The 18,075-nt window shown below is 37.3% G+C and overlaps 1 protein-coding gene across 1 annotated transcript in view; it reads right to left on the bottom strand.

Annotated features, from left to right (window-relative positions):
• The window catches only part of LOC124032458 (dedicator of cytokinesis protein 3-like), a 393,573-nt gene that overhangs the window by 66,047 nt on the left and 309,451 nt on the right, over positions 1-18,075 (bottom strand). Inside the window, exons 10-11 of the mRNA XM_046344862.1 lie at positions 6,668-6,749; positions 6,086-6,146 (exon numbers count right to left, since the gene is read on the bottom strand). Coding sequence (XP_046200818.1) covers positions 6,086-6,146; positions 6,668-6,749 — 143 coding nt within the window. The remainder of the gene's footprint in view (positions 1-6,085; positions 6,147-6,667; positions 6,750-18,075) is intronic.

Genomic DNA, 18,075 nt, shown 5'->3' on the forward strand with positions numbered 1-18,075 from the left:
GTCTGTCTGTCTGTCTGTCTGTCTGTCTGTCTGTCTGTCTGTCTGTCTGTCTGTCTGTCTGTCTGTCTGTCTGTCTGTCTGTCTGTCTGTCTGTCTGTCTGTCTGTCTGTCTGTCTGTCTGTCTGTCTGTCTGTCTGTCTGTCTGTCTGTCTGTCTGTCTGTAGGTCTGTCTGTCTGTCTGTCTGTCATAGCCTAAATGTCACCTGGATCTGAGCAGACAGTAGCAGAAAAACGTTGTGAGATTCTGAGAGTAGCCCTAAACAGGGACTACAGATACTGGATGTTAATTTGATCATCCTGTTGTCTCAGGAGTTTTCCTGCACAGCAGGAAATGCAAACTTGTAGTGATGTTTAAAAAGTAGTGCTGAGCGATTAACCAAAATTAAACTAATTGACTGAAGTCGGTTCAATTATTTTAATTCCATTTTAGAGTTTTTTTTAATCCACGAGAAAGAGGGATAAAAAGCAGATGTATCGCTACCTGAAAATACACGATCTAAGTGATTCATATTGGTATTCAGCTGTCATAAAATGATGTCTTATTTACATTGAAGAACTACTAAAATAGTGATTTTGTCAGACAGCAAAGGCAGCAGCTCTGTAGAGATGAGATGATGACTTGGAATGAAATAATAACATCATCAAAGGACTGGCTAATAAGTCTGGCTGCACATCTGACTTACTGCAAATTGAGAAATGATGAGACTAAACTCAACAAAAGGAAGAAGAAACTGTATTATGAAACCAAGATCAATGATATAAAGAATGGTGGAAGAAAAGCTTTGGAGTATTTTAAATGAAATTATGGGCAGAAAAACAAATTCAAAGACAAATCTTTCATCGAATCAGATGGCTTATTCATCACAAAACCATTTGATGTGACCAATTATTTTGAGGATTACTTCATTGGTAAAGTGGGCAAACTTAGGCAGGAAATTCCAACAATGGACAGTGAGCCATCATACTCATGCATAACAAAAATGAAAGAAAAGCACTGTAAATTTGAATTTTATAAAGTTGGTGTGGGAGAGTTGGAAAAATGATTGTTATCTATCAATAAAGACAAACCTGGCAACATATATGGAAAGCTACTGGGGATGGTAGCTCACTCTATAGCCACTCCTATCTGTCATATATTTAATCTAAGCCCAGAGGAAAGGCATTTACTCGTTCTAACAGCAGACCTATCAGCCTGCCATCAGCTCTACAAGCAAACTGCTGAAAGAAATTGTGTTTGACCAAATACAATGCTATTTTTCTATAAACTAATTAACAACAGACTTTCAGTATGCTTATAGAGAAGGGCACTCAACATGTACTGCACTGACACAAATTACTGATGATTGGTTGAAATAAATTGATAATAACAAGATTGTGGGAGCTGTACTGTTAGATTTCAGTGCAGCCTTTGATATTATTGACCATAACCTGTTATTGAGAAAATTCATGTGTTATGGCTTTTCAACCTCTGCCATATCATGGATTCAGAGCTACAGTATCTATCTAATAGAACTGAGAGAGGGTTTTCCTTAATGGAAGCTTCTCTAATGTCAAACATATAAAGTTTGGTGTACTGCAGGGAAGCTCTCTAGGCCCTCTACTCTTTTCTAATTTATTTTTATTTTTACCAATGACATTCCAATGGCATTAAACACATCATGTGTGTTCATGTATGCTGATGATTCAACCATATATGCACCAGCAACCACAGCTAAGGAAGTAACTTAAAACCCTTAACAAAGAGTTGCAGTCTGTTTTGGAATGGGTGGCCAGTAATACACTGGTCCTGAACATCTCTAAAACTAAGAGCATTGTATTTTGCAAAAATGATTCCCTAAGTTCTAGACCTCAGCTGAATATGTTAATGAATGGCTGTTGAGGAGACTAAATAACTTGGTGTTACCGTAGACTGTAAACTGTCATAGTCTAAACATACAGTGCATTCAGAAAGTATTCAGACACCTTGACATTTTTCTACATTTTGTTAGGTTACAGCCTTGTTCTGAAATTTTCAAATTGTTTCCCTCATCAATCTACACATAATACCCCATAATGACAATAATATTCAAATATTACAGTAATTTGTTGAAGCACCTTTGGCAGCGATTACAGCCTCGAGTCATCTTGGGTATGACGCTACAAGTTTGGCACACCTGTATTTGGAGAGTTTATCCCATTCTTCTTTGTATATCCTCTCAAGCTCTGTCAGGTTGGATGGGAGAGTCGCTGCACAGCTATTTTCAGGTCTCTCCAGAGATTTTCGATAGGGTTCAAGTCCAGACTCTGGCTGGGCAACTCAAGAACATTCAGAGACTTGTCCCAAAGCCACTCCCACGTTGTCTTGGCTGTGTGCTTAGTGTCGTTATCCTGTTGGAAGGAGAACCTTTGTCACAGTCTGAGGTCCTGAACACTCTGGAGCAGGTTTTCATCAAGGATCTCTCTGTACTTTGTGCTGTTCATCTGTTCCTCAATCTTGACTAGTCTCCCAGTCCCTTCCGCTGAAAAACATCCCCACAGCATGATGCTGCCACCACCACGCTTCACTGTAGGGATGGTGCTAGGTATCCTCCAGACGTAACACTTGGTAGTCAAAGGTTCAGTCTTGGCTTCATCAGACCAGAGAATCTTGTTTCTCATGGTCTGAGAGTCTTTAGGTGCCTTTTGGCAAACTCCAAGCGGGCTGTCATGTGCCTTTTACTGAGGAGTGGCTTCCGTCTGGCCAATCTACCGTGTCCCTTCGCAGCCGATTGCTCAGTTTGGCCGGGTAGTCAGCTCTAGGAAGAGTCTTGGTGTTTCCAAACCTCTTCCATTCAGGAATGATGGAGGCCACTGTGTTCTTTGGGACCTTCAATGCTGCAGACATTTTTCGGTAACCTTCCTCAGATCTGTGCTTGGACACAATCCTGTCTCTGAGCTCTACGGACAATTCCTTCGACATCGTGGCTTGCTTTTTTCTATGAAACCTGTTTTTGCTTTGTCATTATGGGTTATTGTGTGTAGATTGCTGAGGATTTTTTAAATCCATTTTAGAATAAAGCTTTAACGTAACAAAATGTGGAAAAGGTCAAGGGGTCTGAATACTTTCCAAGGCACTGTATAGATCCAATGGTTGTAAAGATGGGGAGAGGTCTGTCCATAATAAAAAGATGCTCTGCTTTTTTGACACCACACACCTAAAATAAAGTCCTGCAGGCTCTAGTTTAATCTTATCTTGATTATTGTCCAGTCATATGGTCAAGTGCTGCAAAGAAGGACCTCGTTAAGCTGCAGCTGACCCAGAACAGAGTGGTATGATTTGCTCTTCATTGTAACGATAGGGTTAATATTAATACTATACATGTCAGTCTCTCTTGGCTAAGAGTTGAGGACAGACTGACTGAATCACTTCTTGTTTTTATAAGAAACATTAATGTGCTGGAAAATCAAAGTTTCTGCATAGTCAACTTACACACAGCACTGACACACACACACACTTAACGCACCAGACGTGCCACCAGGGGTCTTTTCACAGTCCCCCCAGGGCCAGAACAAATTCAAGGAACCTTACAATATTATACAGAGCCATGAGTGCCATCTTATATAAAACATAAATAACGCAACACCTCACAGCACAACGCCTTTCCCCATGTGACCTACTGGTTGTGTGTATGTACTGACATGTGACCTACTGGTTGTGTGTATGTACTGACATGTGACCTACTGGTTGTGTGTACTGACATGTGACCTACTGGTTGTGTGTATGTACTGACATGTGACCTACTGGTTGTGTGTATGTACTGACATGTGACCTACTGGTTGTGTGTATGTACTGACACGTGTCCTACTGGTTGTGTGTATATACTGACATGTGACCTACTGGTTGTGTGTATATACTGACATGTGTCGTACTGGTTGTGTGTATGTACTGACATGTGACCTACTGGTTGTGTGTATGTACTGACATGTGACCTACTTGTTGTGTGTACTGACATGTGACCTACTGGTTGTGTGTATGTACTGACATGTGACCTACTGGTTGTGTGTACTGACATGTGACCTACTGGTTGTGTGTATGTACTGACATGTGACCTACTGGTTGTGTGTATGTACTGACATGTGTCCTACTGGTTGTGTGTACTGTCATGTGTCCTACTGGTTGTGTGTGTGTGTACTGACATGTGTCCTACTGGTTGTGTGTGTGTGTACTGACATGTGTCCTACTGGTTGTGTGTACTGTCATGTGTCTTACTGGTTGTGTGTATGTACTGACATGTGACCTACTGGTTGTGTGTATGTACTGACACGTGTCCTACTGGTTGTGTGTATGTACTGACATGTGTCCTACTGGTTGTGTGTATGTACTGACATGTGACCTACTGGTTGTGTGTATGTACTGACACGTGTCCTACTGGTTGTGTGTATATACTGACATGTGCCCTACTGGTTGTGTGTATGTACTGACATGTGCCCTACTGGTTGTGTGTATGTACTGACATGTGACCTACTGGTTGTGTGTATATACTGACATGTGACCTACTGGTTGTGTGTATGTACTGACATGTGACCTACTGGTTGTGTGTCTGTACTGTCATGTGTCCTACTGGTTGTGTGTATGTACTGACATGTGTCCTACTGGTTGTATGTACTGACATGTGTCCTACTGGTTGTATGTACTGACATGTGACCTACTGGTTGTGTGTACTGGCACGTGTCCTACTGGTTGTATGTACTGACATGTGACCTACTGGTTGTGTGTACTGACATGTGACCTACTGGTTGTATGTGTGTACTGACATGTGACCTACTGGTTGTGTGTGTGTACTGTCATGTGTCCTACTGGTTGTGTGTATGTACTGACATGTGTCCTACTGGTTGTGTGTATGTACTGACATGTGTCCTACTGGTCACATGTACTGACATGTGTCCTACTGGTTGTATGTACTGACATGTGTCCTACTGGTTGTATGTACTGACATGTGTCCTACTGGTTGTATGTACTGACATGTGACCTACTGGTTGTGTGTACTGGCACGTGTCCTACTGGTTGTATGTGTGTACTGACACGTGTAACTGATAGATGTACCCACTACATGTTAATGTGTTTAAATGTCTGTTCCTTATGTCAGACCCCAATAAGTCTAGAGGTCGCCATTAGCGTGGGCTAAATCCTAACAAATTAAATCAAACAAATGTAATATCAACAACAACTGAAATATTTTGTTTAAGTAATGTGAATAAATGATGGCTAATAAGTGATGAGCAGTAATGGACAGTCACTACCATCATGGGACTTGTATTGTTTTAGTCTGTGTAGCTACAGCATTCAACCCACATAATGCAAAGTGCATTTAATGTAAAAAACTAAATTGAAAACCTTAATCATTAAAAAAAAAATAATCGAACCGTAACCAAACCGACCTCAAAAAACACTAATCGTTCAGCACTATTAAAAAAGCTTCTGAAGTTTGTAATTTCCATTTTTGAAATTTCAGAATTGATTTGCCCTAACAAAAAATATAGCAACCCTTACAAAAAACAACCATCCATTAATTATAATCCAGATAATAATTCACATTTCCTGTTGTTGCAGGATAATTCTTCTGCTGTAAGAAACTGGGTCAAATTATTATTCCGCATCTGTAGATCTGTAAAACAATCAGCTAGAGGAAGATACTGGAGTTTAAAAAAGAGGAAGAGAACCAGTGGGACCGATTACTCCGAATGCTTTGTCTAAAACATTGAATTTAAAGGAAGATGTAGGACTAGAAAACATATGATAGAGGGAGAAAAAGAGCCTTTAGAACCAGCCAGAGAGATGACAAAGTGCATGCAGAGATACACACACTTGAGATGCTGGGGACACAGCAGGTGACCCGAGCTCATTTCCTCAAATTAAGAAACACAAACAGCATACTGCTTTACTGTCTCTGTGTTCTGCTTCACTGAGACCAAATTAGATTATTACTGTGTCCCAAAATGGCACCTTGTTCCTTACAGTATAAAGTGCACTACTTTTGACCCATGGGGCTCAAAATGTAAGCACTACATTGGGAATATGGTGCCATTTGGGACACGCCGATTGAACATCTGAGAAAGAGTAGCTTACCGGTTCTGATGACTTGTGAAACAATATACAGGTCCCGCTTCATGTCCTTATTACTTAAATCCTGCAGAGTAAAGAGGTTAACATGTTAATTAGTGATGTCAGAGATGATAAACAGAAAGAGGTTAACATATTAGTTAGTGATGTCAGAGATGATAAACAGAAAGAGGTTAACATATTAGTTAGTGATGCCAGAGATGATAAACAGAAAGAGGTTAACATATTAGTTAGTGATGTCAGAGATGATAAACCCCATTACCATTATGTGAACGATTGTTTGATGATCATAAAAATGTGTGTGTGTGTTTGTATGTACAAGTTACCGCGTGTGTGTGTTCGTGTGTGTGTTTTTATGTACAGGTTACTGCGTGTGTGTGTGTGTGTGCGTGTGTGCGTGTGTGTGTGTGTGTTTGTTTGTATAGAGAGCTTACTGCATGTGTGTGTGTGTGTGTGTGTGTGTGTGTGTGTGTGTGTGTGTGTGTGTGTGTGTGTGTGTGTGTGTGTGCGTGCGTGCGTGCGTGCGTGCGTGCGTGCGTGCGTGCGTGTGTGTGTGTGTGCGTGTGTTTGTTTGTATGGACAGCTTACCGTGAACAGAGCACACAAACGATCAACCTTGTCTGTGTTCTTGGGACCTTCATTCTTGTTCAGTCTCACCATAAATTTCTCACTGAGATGACAAACAGAGACACTGTTAACTGGGCCACAGGACTGACAGTATCATAAACAAATGCATCGCAAAATAAAGATAGAGACAATCTAAGGAAAACAGTATGTGATTATACATTATATATTCAGCTTTTTGATTACAACAAATTGTTCAATACACAAATATGCAAATACTATATGTAATGTCTGAAACACACACACACACACACACACACACACACACACACACACACACACACACACACACACACACACACACACACACACACACACACACACACACACACACACACACACACACACACACACACACACACACACAGCATATTTCTTATTTTTTTCTTCTTAATATTGTGTCCGATGGCCGCATGCTGCGGCTCCTCGTGACTCACTGAAAGCAAAGACAGCCAATCTAAATTAAGACCACACCCATGACGACACCCACGACGACACCCATGACCACACCCATGACCACCCACGACCACACCCATGACCACACCCATGACCACACCCACGAGGTACTATCTTTACACACCAGATACCATCTGTTGGGTCCAGTAAGGACAAACCATCAGCACAATATAAATGTCGCCAAATGAGTAGTTATTAATCTGCACACCAACAGCAAACTACTAGTTTATCTATTAATCTGCACACCAACAGCAAGCTACTAGTTTATCTATTAATCTGCACACCAACAGCAAGCTACTAGTTTATCTATTAATCTGCACACCAACAGCAAGCTACTAGTTTATCTATTAATCTACACACCAACAGCAAGCTACTAGTTTATCTATTAATCTACACACCAACAGCAAGCTACTAGTTTATCTATTAATCTACACACCAACAGCAAACTACTAGTTTATCTATTAATCTGCACACCAACAGCAAGCTACTAGTTTATCTATTAATCTACACACCAACAGCAAGCTACTAGTTTATCTATTAATCTACACACCAACAGCAAGCTACTAGTTTATCTATTAATCTGCACACCAACAGCAAGCTACTAGTTTATCTATTAATCTACACACCAACAGCAAGCTACTAGTTTATCTATTAATCTGCACACCAACAGCTAACTATCTAGTTTATCTATTAATCTACACACCAACAGCAAGCTACTAGTTTATCTATTAATCTACACACCAACAGCAAGCTACTAGTTTATCTATTAATCTACACACCAACAGCAAGCTACTAGTTTATCTATTAATCTACACACCAACAGCAAGCTACTAGTTTATCTATTAATCTACACACCAACAGCAAGCTACTAGTTTATCTATTAATCTGCACACCAACAGCAAGCTACTAGTTTATCTATTAATCTGCACACCAACAGCAAGCTAGACTATCTGTTATATCCTATTAATCTACACACCAACAGCAAGCTACTAGTTTATCTATTAATCTACACACCAACAGCAAACTACTAGTTTATCTATTAATCTACACACCAACAGCAAGCTACTAGTTTATCTATTAATCTACACACCAACAGCTAGACTATCTGTTATATCCTATTAATCTACACACCAACAGCAAGCTACTAGTTTATCTATTAATCTGCACACCAACAGCTAGACTATCTAGTTTATCTATTAATCTACACACCAACAGCAAGCTACTAGTTTATCTATTAATCTACACACCAACAGCAAGCTACTAGTTTATCTATTAATCTACACACCAACAGCAAGCTACTAGTTTATCTATTAATCTACACACCAACAGCAAGCTACTATCTGTTATATCCTATTAATCTACACACCAACAGCAAGCTACTAGTTTATCTATTAATCTGCACACCAACAGCAAGCTACTAGTTTATCTATTAATCTACACACCAACAGCAAGCTACTAGTTTATCTATTAATCTGCACACCAACAGCAAGCTACTAGTTTATCTATTAATCTGCACACCAACAGCAAGCTACTAGTTTATCTATTAATCTGCACACCAACAGCAAGCTACTAGTTTATCTATTAATCTACACACCAACAGCAAGCTACTAGTTTATCTATTAATCTGCACACCAACAGCTAGACTATCTGTTATATCCTATTAATCTACACACCAACAGCAAGCTACTAGTTTATCTATTAATCTACACACCAACAGCAAGCTACTAGTTTATCTATTAATCTACACACCAACAGCAAGCTACTAGTTTATCTATTAATCTACACACCAACAGCAAGCTACTAGTTTATCTATTAATCTACACCAACAGCAAGCTACAATCAGCAAGCTACTACTAGTTTATCTATTAATCTACACACCAACAGCAAGCTACTAGTTTATCTATTAATCTGCACACCAACAGCAAGCTACTAGTTTATCTATTAATCTACACACCAACAGCAAGCTACTAGTTTATCTATTAATCTGCACACCAACAGCTAGACTATCTGTTATATCCTATTAATCTACACACCAACAGCAAGCTACTAGTTTATCTATTAATCTACACACCAACAGCAAGCTACTAGTTTATCTATTAATCTACACACCAACAGCAAGCTACTAGTTTATCTATTAATCTACACACCAACAGCAAGCTACTAGTTTATCTATTAATCTACACACCAACAGCAAGCTACTAGTTTATCTATTAATCTGCACACCAACAGCAAGCTACTAGTTTATCTATTAATCTGCACACCAACAGCTAGACTATCTGTTATATCCTATTAATCTACACACCAACAGCAAGCTACTAGTTTATCTATTAATCTACACACCAACAGCAAACTACTAGTTTATCTATTAATCTACACACCAACAGCAAGCTACTAGTTTATCTATTAATCTGCACACCAACAGCTAGACTATCTGTTATATCCTATTAATCTACACACCAACAGCAAGCTACTAGTTTATCTATTAATCTGCACACCAACAGCTAGACTATCTGTTATATCCTATTAATCTACACACCAACAGCAAGCTACTAGTTTATCTATTAATCTACACACCAACAGCAAACTACTAGTTTATCTATTAATCTACACACCAACAGCAAGCTACTAGTTTATCTATTAATCTACACACCAACAGCAAGACTACTAGTTATATCCTATTAATCTACACACCAACAGCAAGCTACTAGTTTATCTATTAATCTGCACACCAACAGCTACTAGTTTATCTATTAATCTAGTTTATCTATTAATCTACACACCAACAGCAAGCTACTAGTTTATCTATTAATCTGCACACCAACAGCAAGCTACTAGTTTATCTATTAATCTGCACACCAACAGCAAGCTACTAGTTTATCTATTAATCTGCACACCAACAGCAAGCTACTAGTTTATCTATTAATCTACACACCAACAGCAAGCTACTAGTTTATCTATTAATCTGCACACCAACAGCTAGACTATCTGTTATATCCTATTAATCTACACACCAACAGCAAGCTAATAGTTTATCTATTAATCTACACACCAACAGCAAGCTACTAGTTTATCTATTAATCTACACACCAACAGCAAGCTACTAGTTTATCTATTAATCTACACACCAACAGCAAGCTACTAGTTTATCTATTAATCTACACACCAACAGCAAGCTACTAGTTTATCTATTAATCTACACACCAACAGCAAGCTACTAGTTTATCTATTAATCTGCACACCAACAGCAAGCTACTAGTTTATCTATTAATCTACACACCAACAGCAAGCTACTAGTTTATCTATTAATCTGCACACCAACAGCTAGACTATCTGTTATATCCTATTAATCTACACACCAACAGCAAGCTACTAGTTTATCTATTAATCTACACACCAACAGCAAGCTACTAGTTTATCTATTAATCTACACACCAACAGCAAGCTACTAGTTTATCTATTAATCTACACACCAACAGCAAGCTACTAGTTTATCTATTAATCTACACACCAACAGCAAGCTACTAGTTTATCTATTAATCTGCACACCAACAGCAAGCTACTAGTTTATCTATTAATCTGCACACCAACAGCTAGACTATCTGTTATATCCTATTAATCTACACACCAACAGCAAGCTACTAGTTTATCTATTAATCTACACACCAACAGCAAACTACTAGTTTATCTATTAATCTACACACCAACAGCAAGCTACTAGTTTATCTATTAATCTGCACACCAACAGCTAGACTATCTGTTATATCCTATTAATCTACACACCAACAGCAAGCTACTAGTTTATCTATTAATCTGCACACCAACAGCTAGACTATCTGTTATATCCTATTAATCTACACACCAACAGCAAGCTACTAGTTTATCTATTAATCTACACACCAACAGCAAGCTACTAGTTTATCTATTAATCTACACACCAACAGCAAGCTACTAGTTTATCTATTAATCTACACACCAACAGCAAGCTACTAGTTTATCTATTAATCTACACACCAACAGCAAGCTACTAGTTTATCTATTAATCTATTACTAGTTTATCTATTAATCTACACACCAACAGCAAGCTACTAGTTTATCTATTAATTTATCTATTAATCACACCAACAGCAAGCTACTAGTTTATCTATTAATCTGCACACCAACAGCAAGCTAGATCTATTAATCTGTTATATCTATTAATCTACACACCAACAGCAAGCTACTAGTTTATCTATTAATCTACACACCAACAGCAAGCTACTAGTTTATCTATTAATCTACACACCAACAGCAAGCTACTAGTTTATCTATTAATCTACACACCAACAGCAAGCTACTAGTTTATCTATTAATCTACACACCAACAGCAAGCTACTAGTTTATCTATTAATCTGCACACCAACAGCAAGCTACTAGTTTATCTATTAATCTGCACACCAACAGCTAGACTATCTGTTATATCCTATTAATCTACACACCAACAGCAAGCTACTAGTTTATCTATTAATCTACACACCAACAGCAAACTACTAGTTTATCTATTAATCTACACACCAACAGCAAGCTACTAGTTTATCTATTAATCTGCACACCAACAGCTAGACTATCTGTTATATCCTATTAATCTACACACCAACAGCAAGCTACTAGTTTATCTATTAATCTGCACACCAACAGCTAGACTATCTGTTATATCCTATTAATCTACACACCAACAGCAAGCTACTAGTTTATCTATTAATCTACACACCAACAGCAAACTACTAGTTTATCTATTAATCTACACACCAACAGCAAGCTACTAGTTTATCTATTAATCTACACACCAACAGCTAGACTATCTGTTATATCCTATTAATCTACACACCAACAGCAAGCTACTAGTTTATCTATTAATCTGCACACCAACAGCAAGCTACTAGTTTATCTATTAATCTACACACCAACAGCAAGCTACTAGTTTATCTATTAATCTGCACACCAACAGCAAGCTACTAGTTTATCTATTAATCTGCACACCAACAGCAAGCTACTAGTTTATCTATTAATCTGCACACCAACAGCAAGCTACTAGTTTATCTATTAATCTACACACCAACAGCAAGCTACTAGTTTATCTATTAATCTACACACCAACAGCAAGCTACTAGTTTATCTATTAATCTACACACCAACAGCAAGCTACTAGTTTATCTATTAATCTACACACCAACAGCAAGCTACTAGTTTATCTATTAATCTACACACCAACAGCAAGCTACTAGTTTATCTATTAATCTAACACCAACAGCAAGCTACTAGTTTATCTATTAATCTACACAACAGCAACAGCAAGCTACTAGTTTATCTATTAATCTACACACCAACAGCAAGCTACTAGTTTATCTATTAATCTGCACACCAACAGCAAGCTACTAGTTTATCTACTACACCAACAGCAAGCTACTAGTTTATCTATTAATCTACACACCAACAGCAAGCTACTAGTTTATCTATTAATCTGCACACCAACAGCTAACTATACTATTTATACACACCAACAGCAAGCTCTAGTTAATCTACACACCAACAGCAAGCTAAGTTTATCTATTAATCTGCACACCAACAGCAAGCTACTAGTTTATCTATTAATCTACACACCAACAGCAAGCTACTAGTTTATCTATTAATCTACACACCAACAGCAAGCTACTAGTTTATCTATTAATCTGCACACCAACAGCAAGCTAGACTATCTGTTATATCTATTAATCTACACACCAACAGCAAGCTACTAGTTTATCTATTAATCTACACACCAACAGCAAGCTACTATTTATCTGTTATATCTATTAATCTACACACCAACAGCAAGCTACTAGTTTATCTATTAATCTACACACCAACAGCAAGCTACTAGTTTATCTATTAATCTGCACACCAACAGCAAGCTACTAGTTTATCTATTAATCTGCACACCAACAGCAAGCTACTAGTTTATCTACTAGTTTATCTATTAATCTACACACCAACAGCTAGACTATCTGTTATATCCTATTAATCTACACACCAACAGCAAGCTACTAGTTTATCTAAATCAGCAAGCTACTAGTTTATCTATTAATCTGCACACCAACAGCAAGCTACTAGTTTATCTATTAATCTGCACACCAACAGCAAGCTACTAGTTTATCTATTAATCTGCACACCAACAGCAAGCTACTAGTTTATCTATTAATCTACACACCAACAGCAAGCTACTAGTTTATCTATTAATCTGCACACCAACAGCAAGCTACTAGTTTATCTATTAATCTGCACACCAACAGCAAGCTACTAGTTTATCTATTAATCTACACACCAACAGCAAGCTACTAGTTTATCTATTAATCTACACACCAACAGCAAGCTACTAGTTTATCTATTAATCTACACACCAACAGCAAGCTACTAGTTTATCTATTAATCTACACACCAACAGCAAGCTACTAGTTTATCTATTAATCTGCACACTAGTTTATCAACAGTTTATCTATTAATCTGCTACTAGTTTATCTATTAATCTACACACCAACAGCAAGCTACTAGTTTATCTATTAATCTGCACACCAACAGCTAGTCTATCTGTTATATCCTATTAATCTACACACCAACAGCAAGATACTAGTTTATCTATTAATCTGCACACCAACAGCAAGCTACTAGTTTATCTATTAATCTGCACACCAACAGCAAGCTACTAGTTTATCTATTAATCTACACACCAACAGCAAGCTACTAGTTTATCTATTTATCTATACTAGTTTATCTATTAATCTACACACCAACAGCAAGCTACTAGTTTATCTATTAATCTGCACACCAACAGCAAGCTACTAGTTTATCTATTAATCTGCACACCAACAGCAAGCTACTAGTTTATCTATTAATCTACACACCAACAGCAAGCTACTAGTTTATCTATTAATCTATTAATCTACACACAACAGCAAGCTACTAGTTTATCTATTAATCTGCACACCAACAGCTAGACTATCTGTTATACCCTATTAATCTGCACACCAACAGCAAGCTACTAGTTTATATATTAATCTACACACCAACAGCAAGCTACTAGTTTATCTATTAATCTGCACACCATCAGCAAGCTACTAGTTTATCTATTAATCTACACACCAACAGCAAGCTACTAGTTTATCTTAATTAACACCAACAGCAAGCTACTAGTTTATCATTAATCTGCACACCAACAGCAAGCTACTAGTTTATCTATTAATCTACACACCAACAGCAAGCTACTAGTTTATCTATTAATCTACACACCAACAGCTAGACTATCTGTTATATCTATTAATCTGCACACCAACACAGCAAGCTACTAGTTTATCTATTAATCTGCACACCAACAGCAAGCTACTAGTTTATCTACACACCAACAGCAAGCTACTAGTTTATCTATTAATCTGCACACCAACAGCAAGCTACTAGTTTATCTATTAATCTGCACACCAACAGCTAGACTATCTGTTATATCCTATTAATCTGCACACCAACAGCAAGCTACTAGTGTATCTATTAATCTACACACCAACAGCAAGCTACTAGTTTATCTATTAATCTGCACACCAACAGCAAGCTACTAGTTTATCTATTAATCTACACACCAACAGCAAGCTACTAGTTTATCTATTAATCTACACACCAACAGCAAGCTACTAGTTTATCTATTAATCTGCACACCAACAGCTAGACTATCTGTTATATCCTATTAATCTGCACACCAACAGCAAGCTACTAGTTTATCTATTAATCTACACACCAACAGCAAGCTACTAGTTTATCTATTAATCTGCACACCAACAGCAAGCTACTAGTTTATCTATTAATCTGCACACCAACAGCAAGCTACTAGTTTATCTATTTATCTACACACCAACAGCAAGCTACTAGTTTATCTATTAATCTACACACCAACAGCAAGCTACTAGTTTATCTATTAATCTGCACACCAACAGCAAGCTACTAGTTTATCTATTAATCTACACACCAACAGCAAGCTACTAGTTTATCTATTAATCTGCACACCAACAGCAAGCTACTAGTTTATCTATTAATCTACACACCAACAGCAAGCTACTAGTTTATCTATTAATCTGCACACCAACAGCTAGACTATCTGTTATATCCTATTAATCTACACACCAACAGCAAGCTACTAGTTTATCTATTAATCTGCACACCAACAGCAAGCTACTAGTTTATCTATTAATCTGCACACCAACAGCAAGCTACTAGTTTATCTATTAATCTGCACACCAACAGCAAGCTACTAGTTTATCTATTTATCTACACACCAACAGCAAGCTACTAGTTTATCTATTAATCTACACACCAACAGCTAGACTATCTGTTATATCCTATTAATCTGCACACCAACAGCAAGCTACTAGTTTATATATTAATCTGCACACCAACAGCAAACTACTAGTTTATCTATTAATCTACACACCAACAGCAAGCTACTAGTTTATCTATTAATCTGCACACCAACAGCAAGCTACTAGTTTATCTATTAATCTACACACCAACAGCAAGCTACTAGTTTATCTATTAATCTGCACACCAACAGCTAGACTATCTGTTATACCCTATTAATCTGCACACCAACAGCAAGCTACTAGTTTATATATTAATCTGCACACCAACAGCAAGCTACTAGTTTATCTATTAATCTGCACACCATCAGCAAGCTACTAGTTTATCTATTAATCTATCTACTAGTTTATCTATTAATCTGCAACAACAGCAAGCTACTAGTTTATCTATTAATCTACACACCAACAGCAAGCTACTAGTTTATCTATTAATCTGCACACCAACAGCAAGACTACTAGTTTATCTATTAATCTACACACCAACAGCAAGCTACTACTACACACAACAGCAAGCTACTAGTTTATCTATTAATCTGCACACCAACAGCTAGACTATCTGTTATACCCTATTAATCTGCACACCAACAGCAAGCTACTAGTTTATCTATTAATCTACACACCAACAGCAAGCTACTAGTTTATCTATTAATCTGCACACCAACAGCTAGACTATCTGTTATATCCTATTAATCTACACACCAACAGCAAGCTACTAGTTTATCTATTAATCTGCACACCAACAGCAAGCTACTAGTTTATCTATTAATCTGCACACTAGTTTATCAACAGCTAGACTATCTGTTATATCCTATTAATCTGCACACCAACAGCAAGCTACTAGTGTATCTATTAATCTACACACCAACAGCAAGCTACTAGTTTATATTAATCTAATACTGTTTATCATTAATCACACAACAGCAAGCTACTAGTTTATCTATTAATCTACACACCAACAGCAAGCTACTAGTTTATCTATTAATCTACACACCAACAGCAAGCTAATCTACACACCAACAGCAAGCTTAGTTTATCTATTAATCTTTATTAATCTACACACCAACAGCAAGCTACTAGTTTATCTATTAATCTGCACACCAACAGCTAGACTATCTGTTATATCTATCTATTAATTCACACACCAACAGTTTATCTATTAATCTGCACACCAACAGCAAGCTACTAGTTTATCTATTAATCTACACACCAACAGCAAGCTACTAGTTTATCTATTAATCTGCACACCAACAGCAAGCTACTAGTTTATCTATTAATCTGCACACCAACAGCAAGCTACTAGTTTATCTACACCAACAGCAAGCTTATCTATTAATCTACACACCAACAGCAAGCTACACACCAACAGCAAGCTACTAGTTTATCTATTAATCTACACACCAACAGCAAGCTACTAGTTTATCTATTAATCTGCACACCAACAGCAAACTACTAGTTTATCTATTAATCTACACACCAACAGCAAACTACTAGTTTATCTATTAATCTACACACCAACAGCAAGCTACTAGTTTATCTATTAATCTGCACACCAACAGCAAGCTACTAGTTTATCTATTAATCTACACACCAACAGAAAGCTACTAGTTTATCTATTAATCTACACACCAACAGCAAGCTACTAGTTTATCTATTAATCTGCACACCAACAGCTAGACTATCTGTTATATCCTATTAATCTACACACCAACAGCAAGCTACTAGTTTATCTATTAATCTGCACACCAACAGCAAGCTACTAGTTTATCTATTAATCTACACACCAACAGCAAGCTACTAGTTTATCTATTAATCTGCACACCAACAGCAAGCTACTAGTTTACCCTATTAATCTGCACACCAACAGCAAGCTACTAGTTTATCTATTAATCTACACACCAACAGCAAGCTACTAGTTTATCTATTAATCTGCACACCAACAGCTAGACTATCTGTTATATCCTATTAATCTACACACCAACAGCAAGCTACTAGTTATCTATTAATCTACACACCAACAGCAAGCTACTAGTTTATCTATTAATCTGCACACCAACAGCAAGCTACTAGTTTATCTATTAATCTACACACCAACAGCAAGCTACTAGTTTATCTATTAATCTACACACCAACAGCAAGCTACTAGTTTTTATCTATTAATCTACACACCAACAGCAAGCTACTAGTTTATCTATTAATCTACACACCAACAGCAAGCTACTAGTTTATCTATTAATCTACACACCAACAGCTAGACTATCTGTTTATCTATTAATCTACACCAACAGCAAGCTACTAGTTTATCTATTAATCTGCACACAACAGCAAGCTACTAGTTTATCTATTAATCTGCACACCAACAGCAAGCTACTAGTTTATCTATTAATCTGCACACCAACAGCTAGACTATCTGTTATATCCTACTAGTTTATCTATTAATCTGCACACCAACAGCAAGCTACTAGTTTATCTATTAATCTACACACCAACAGCAAGCTACTAGTTTAT

This window comes from Oncorhynchus gorbuscha, linkage group LG03 (assembly GCF_021184085.1).
Source record: "Oncorhynchus gorbuscha isolate QuinsamMale2020 ecotype Even-year linkage group LG03, OgorEven_v1.0, whole genome shotgun sequence".
Taxonomy (NCBI): Eukaryota; Metazoa; Chordata; class Actinopteri; order Salmoniformes; family Salmonidae; genus Oncorhynchus; species Oncorhynchus gorbuscha.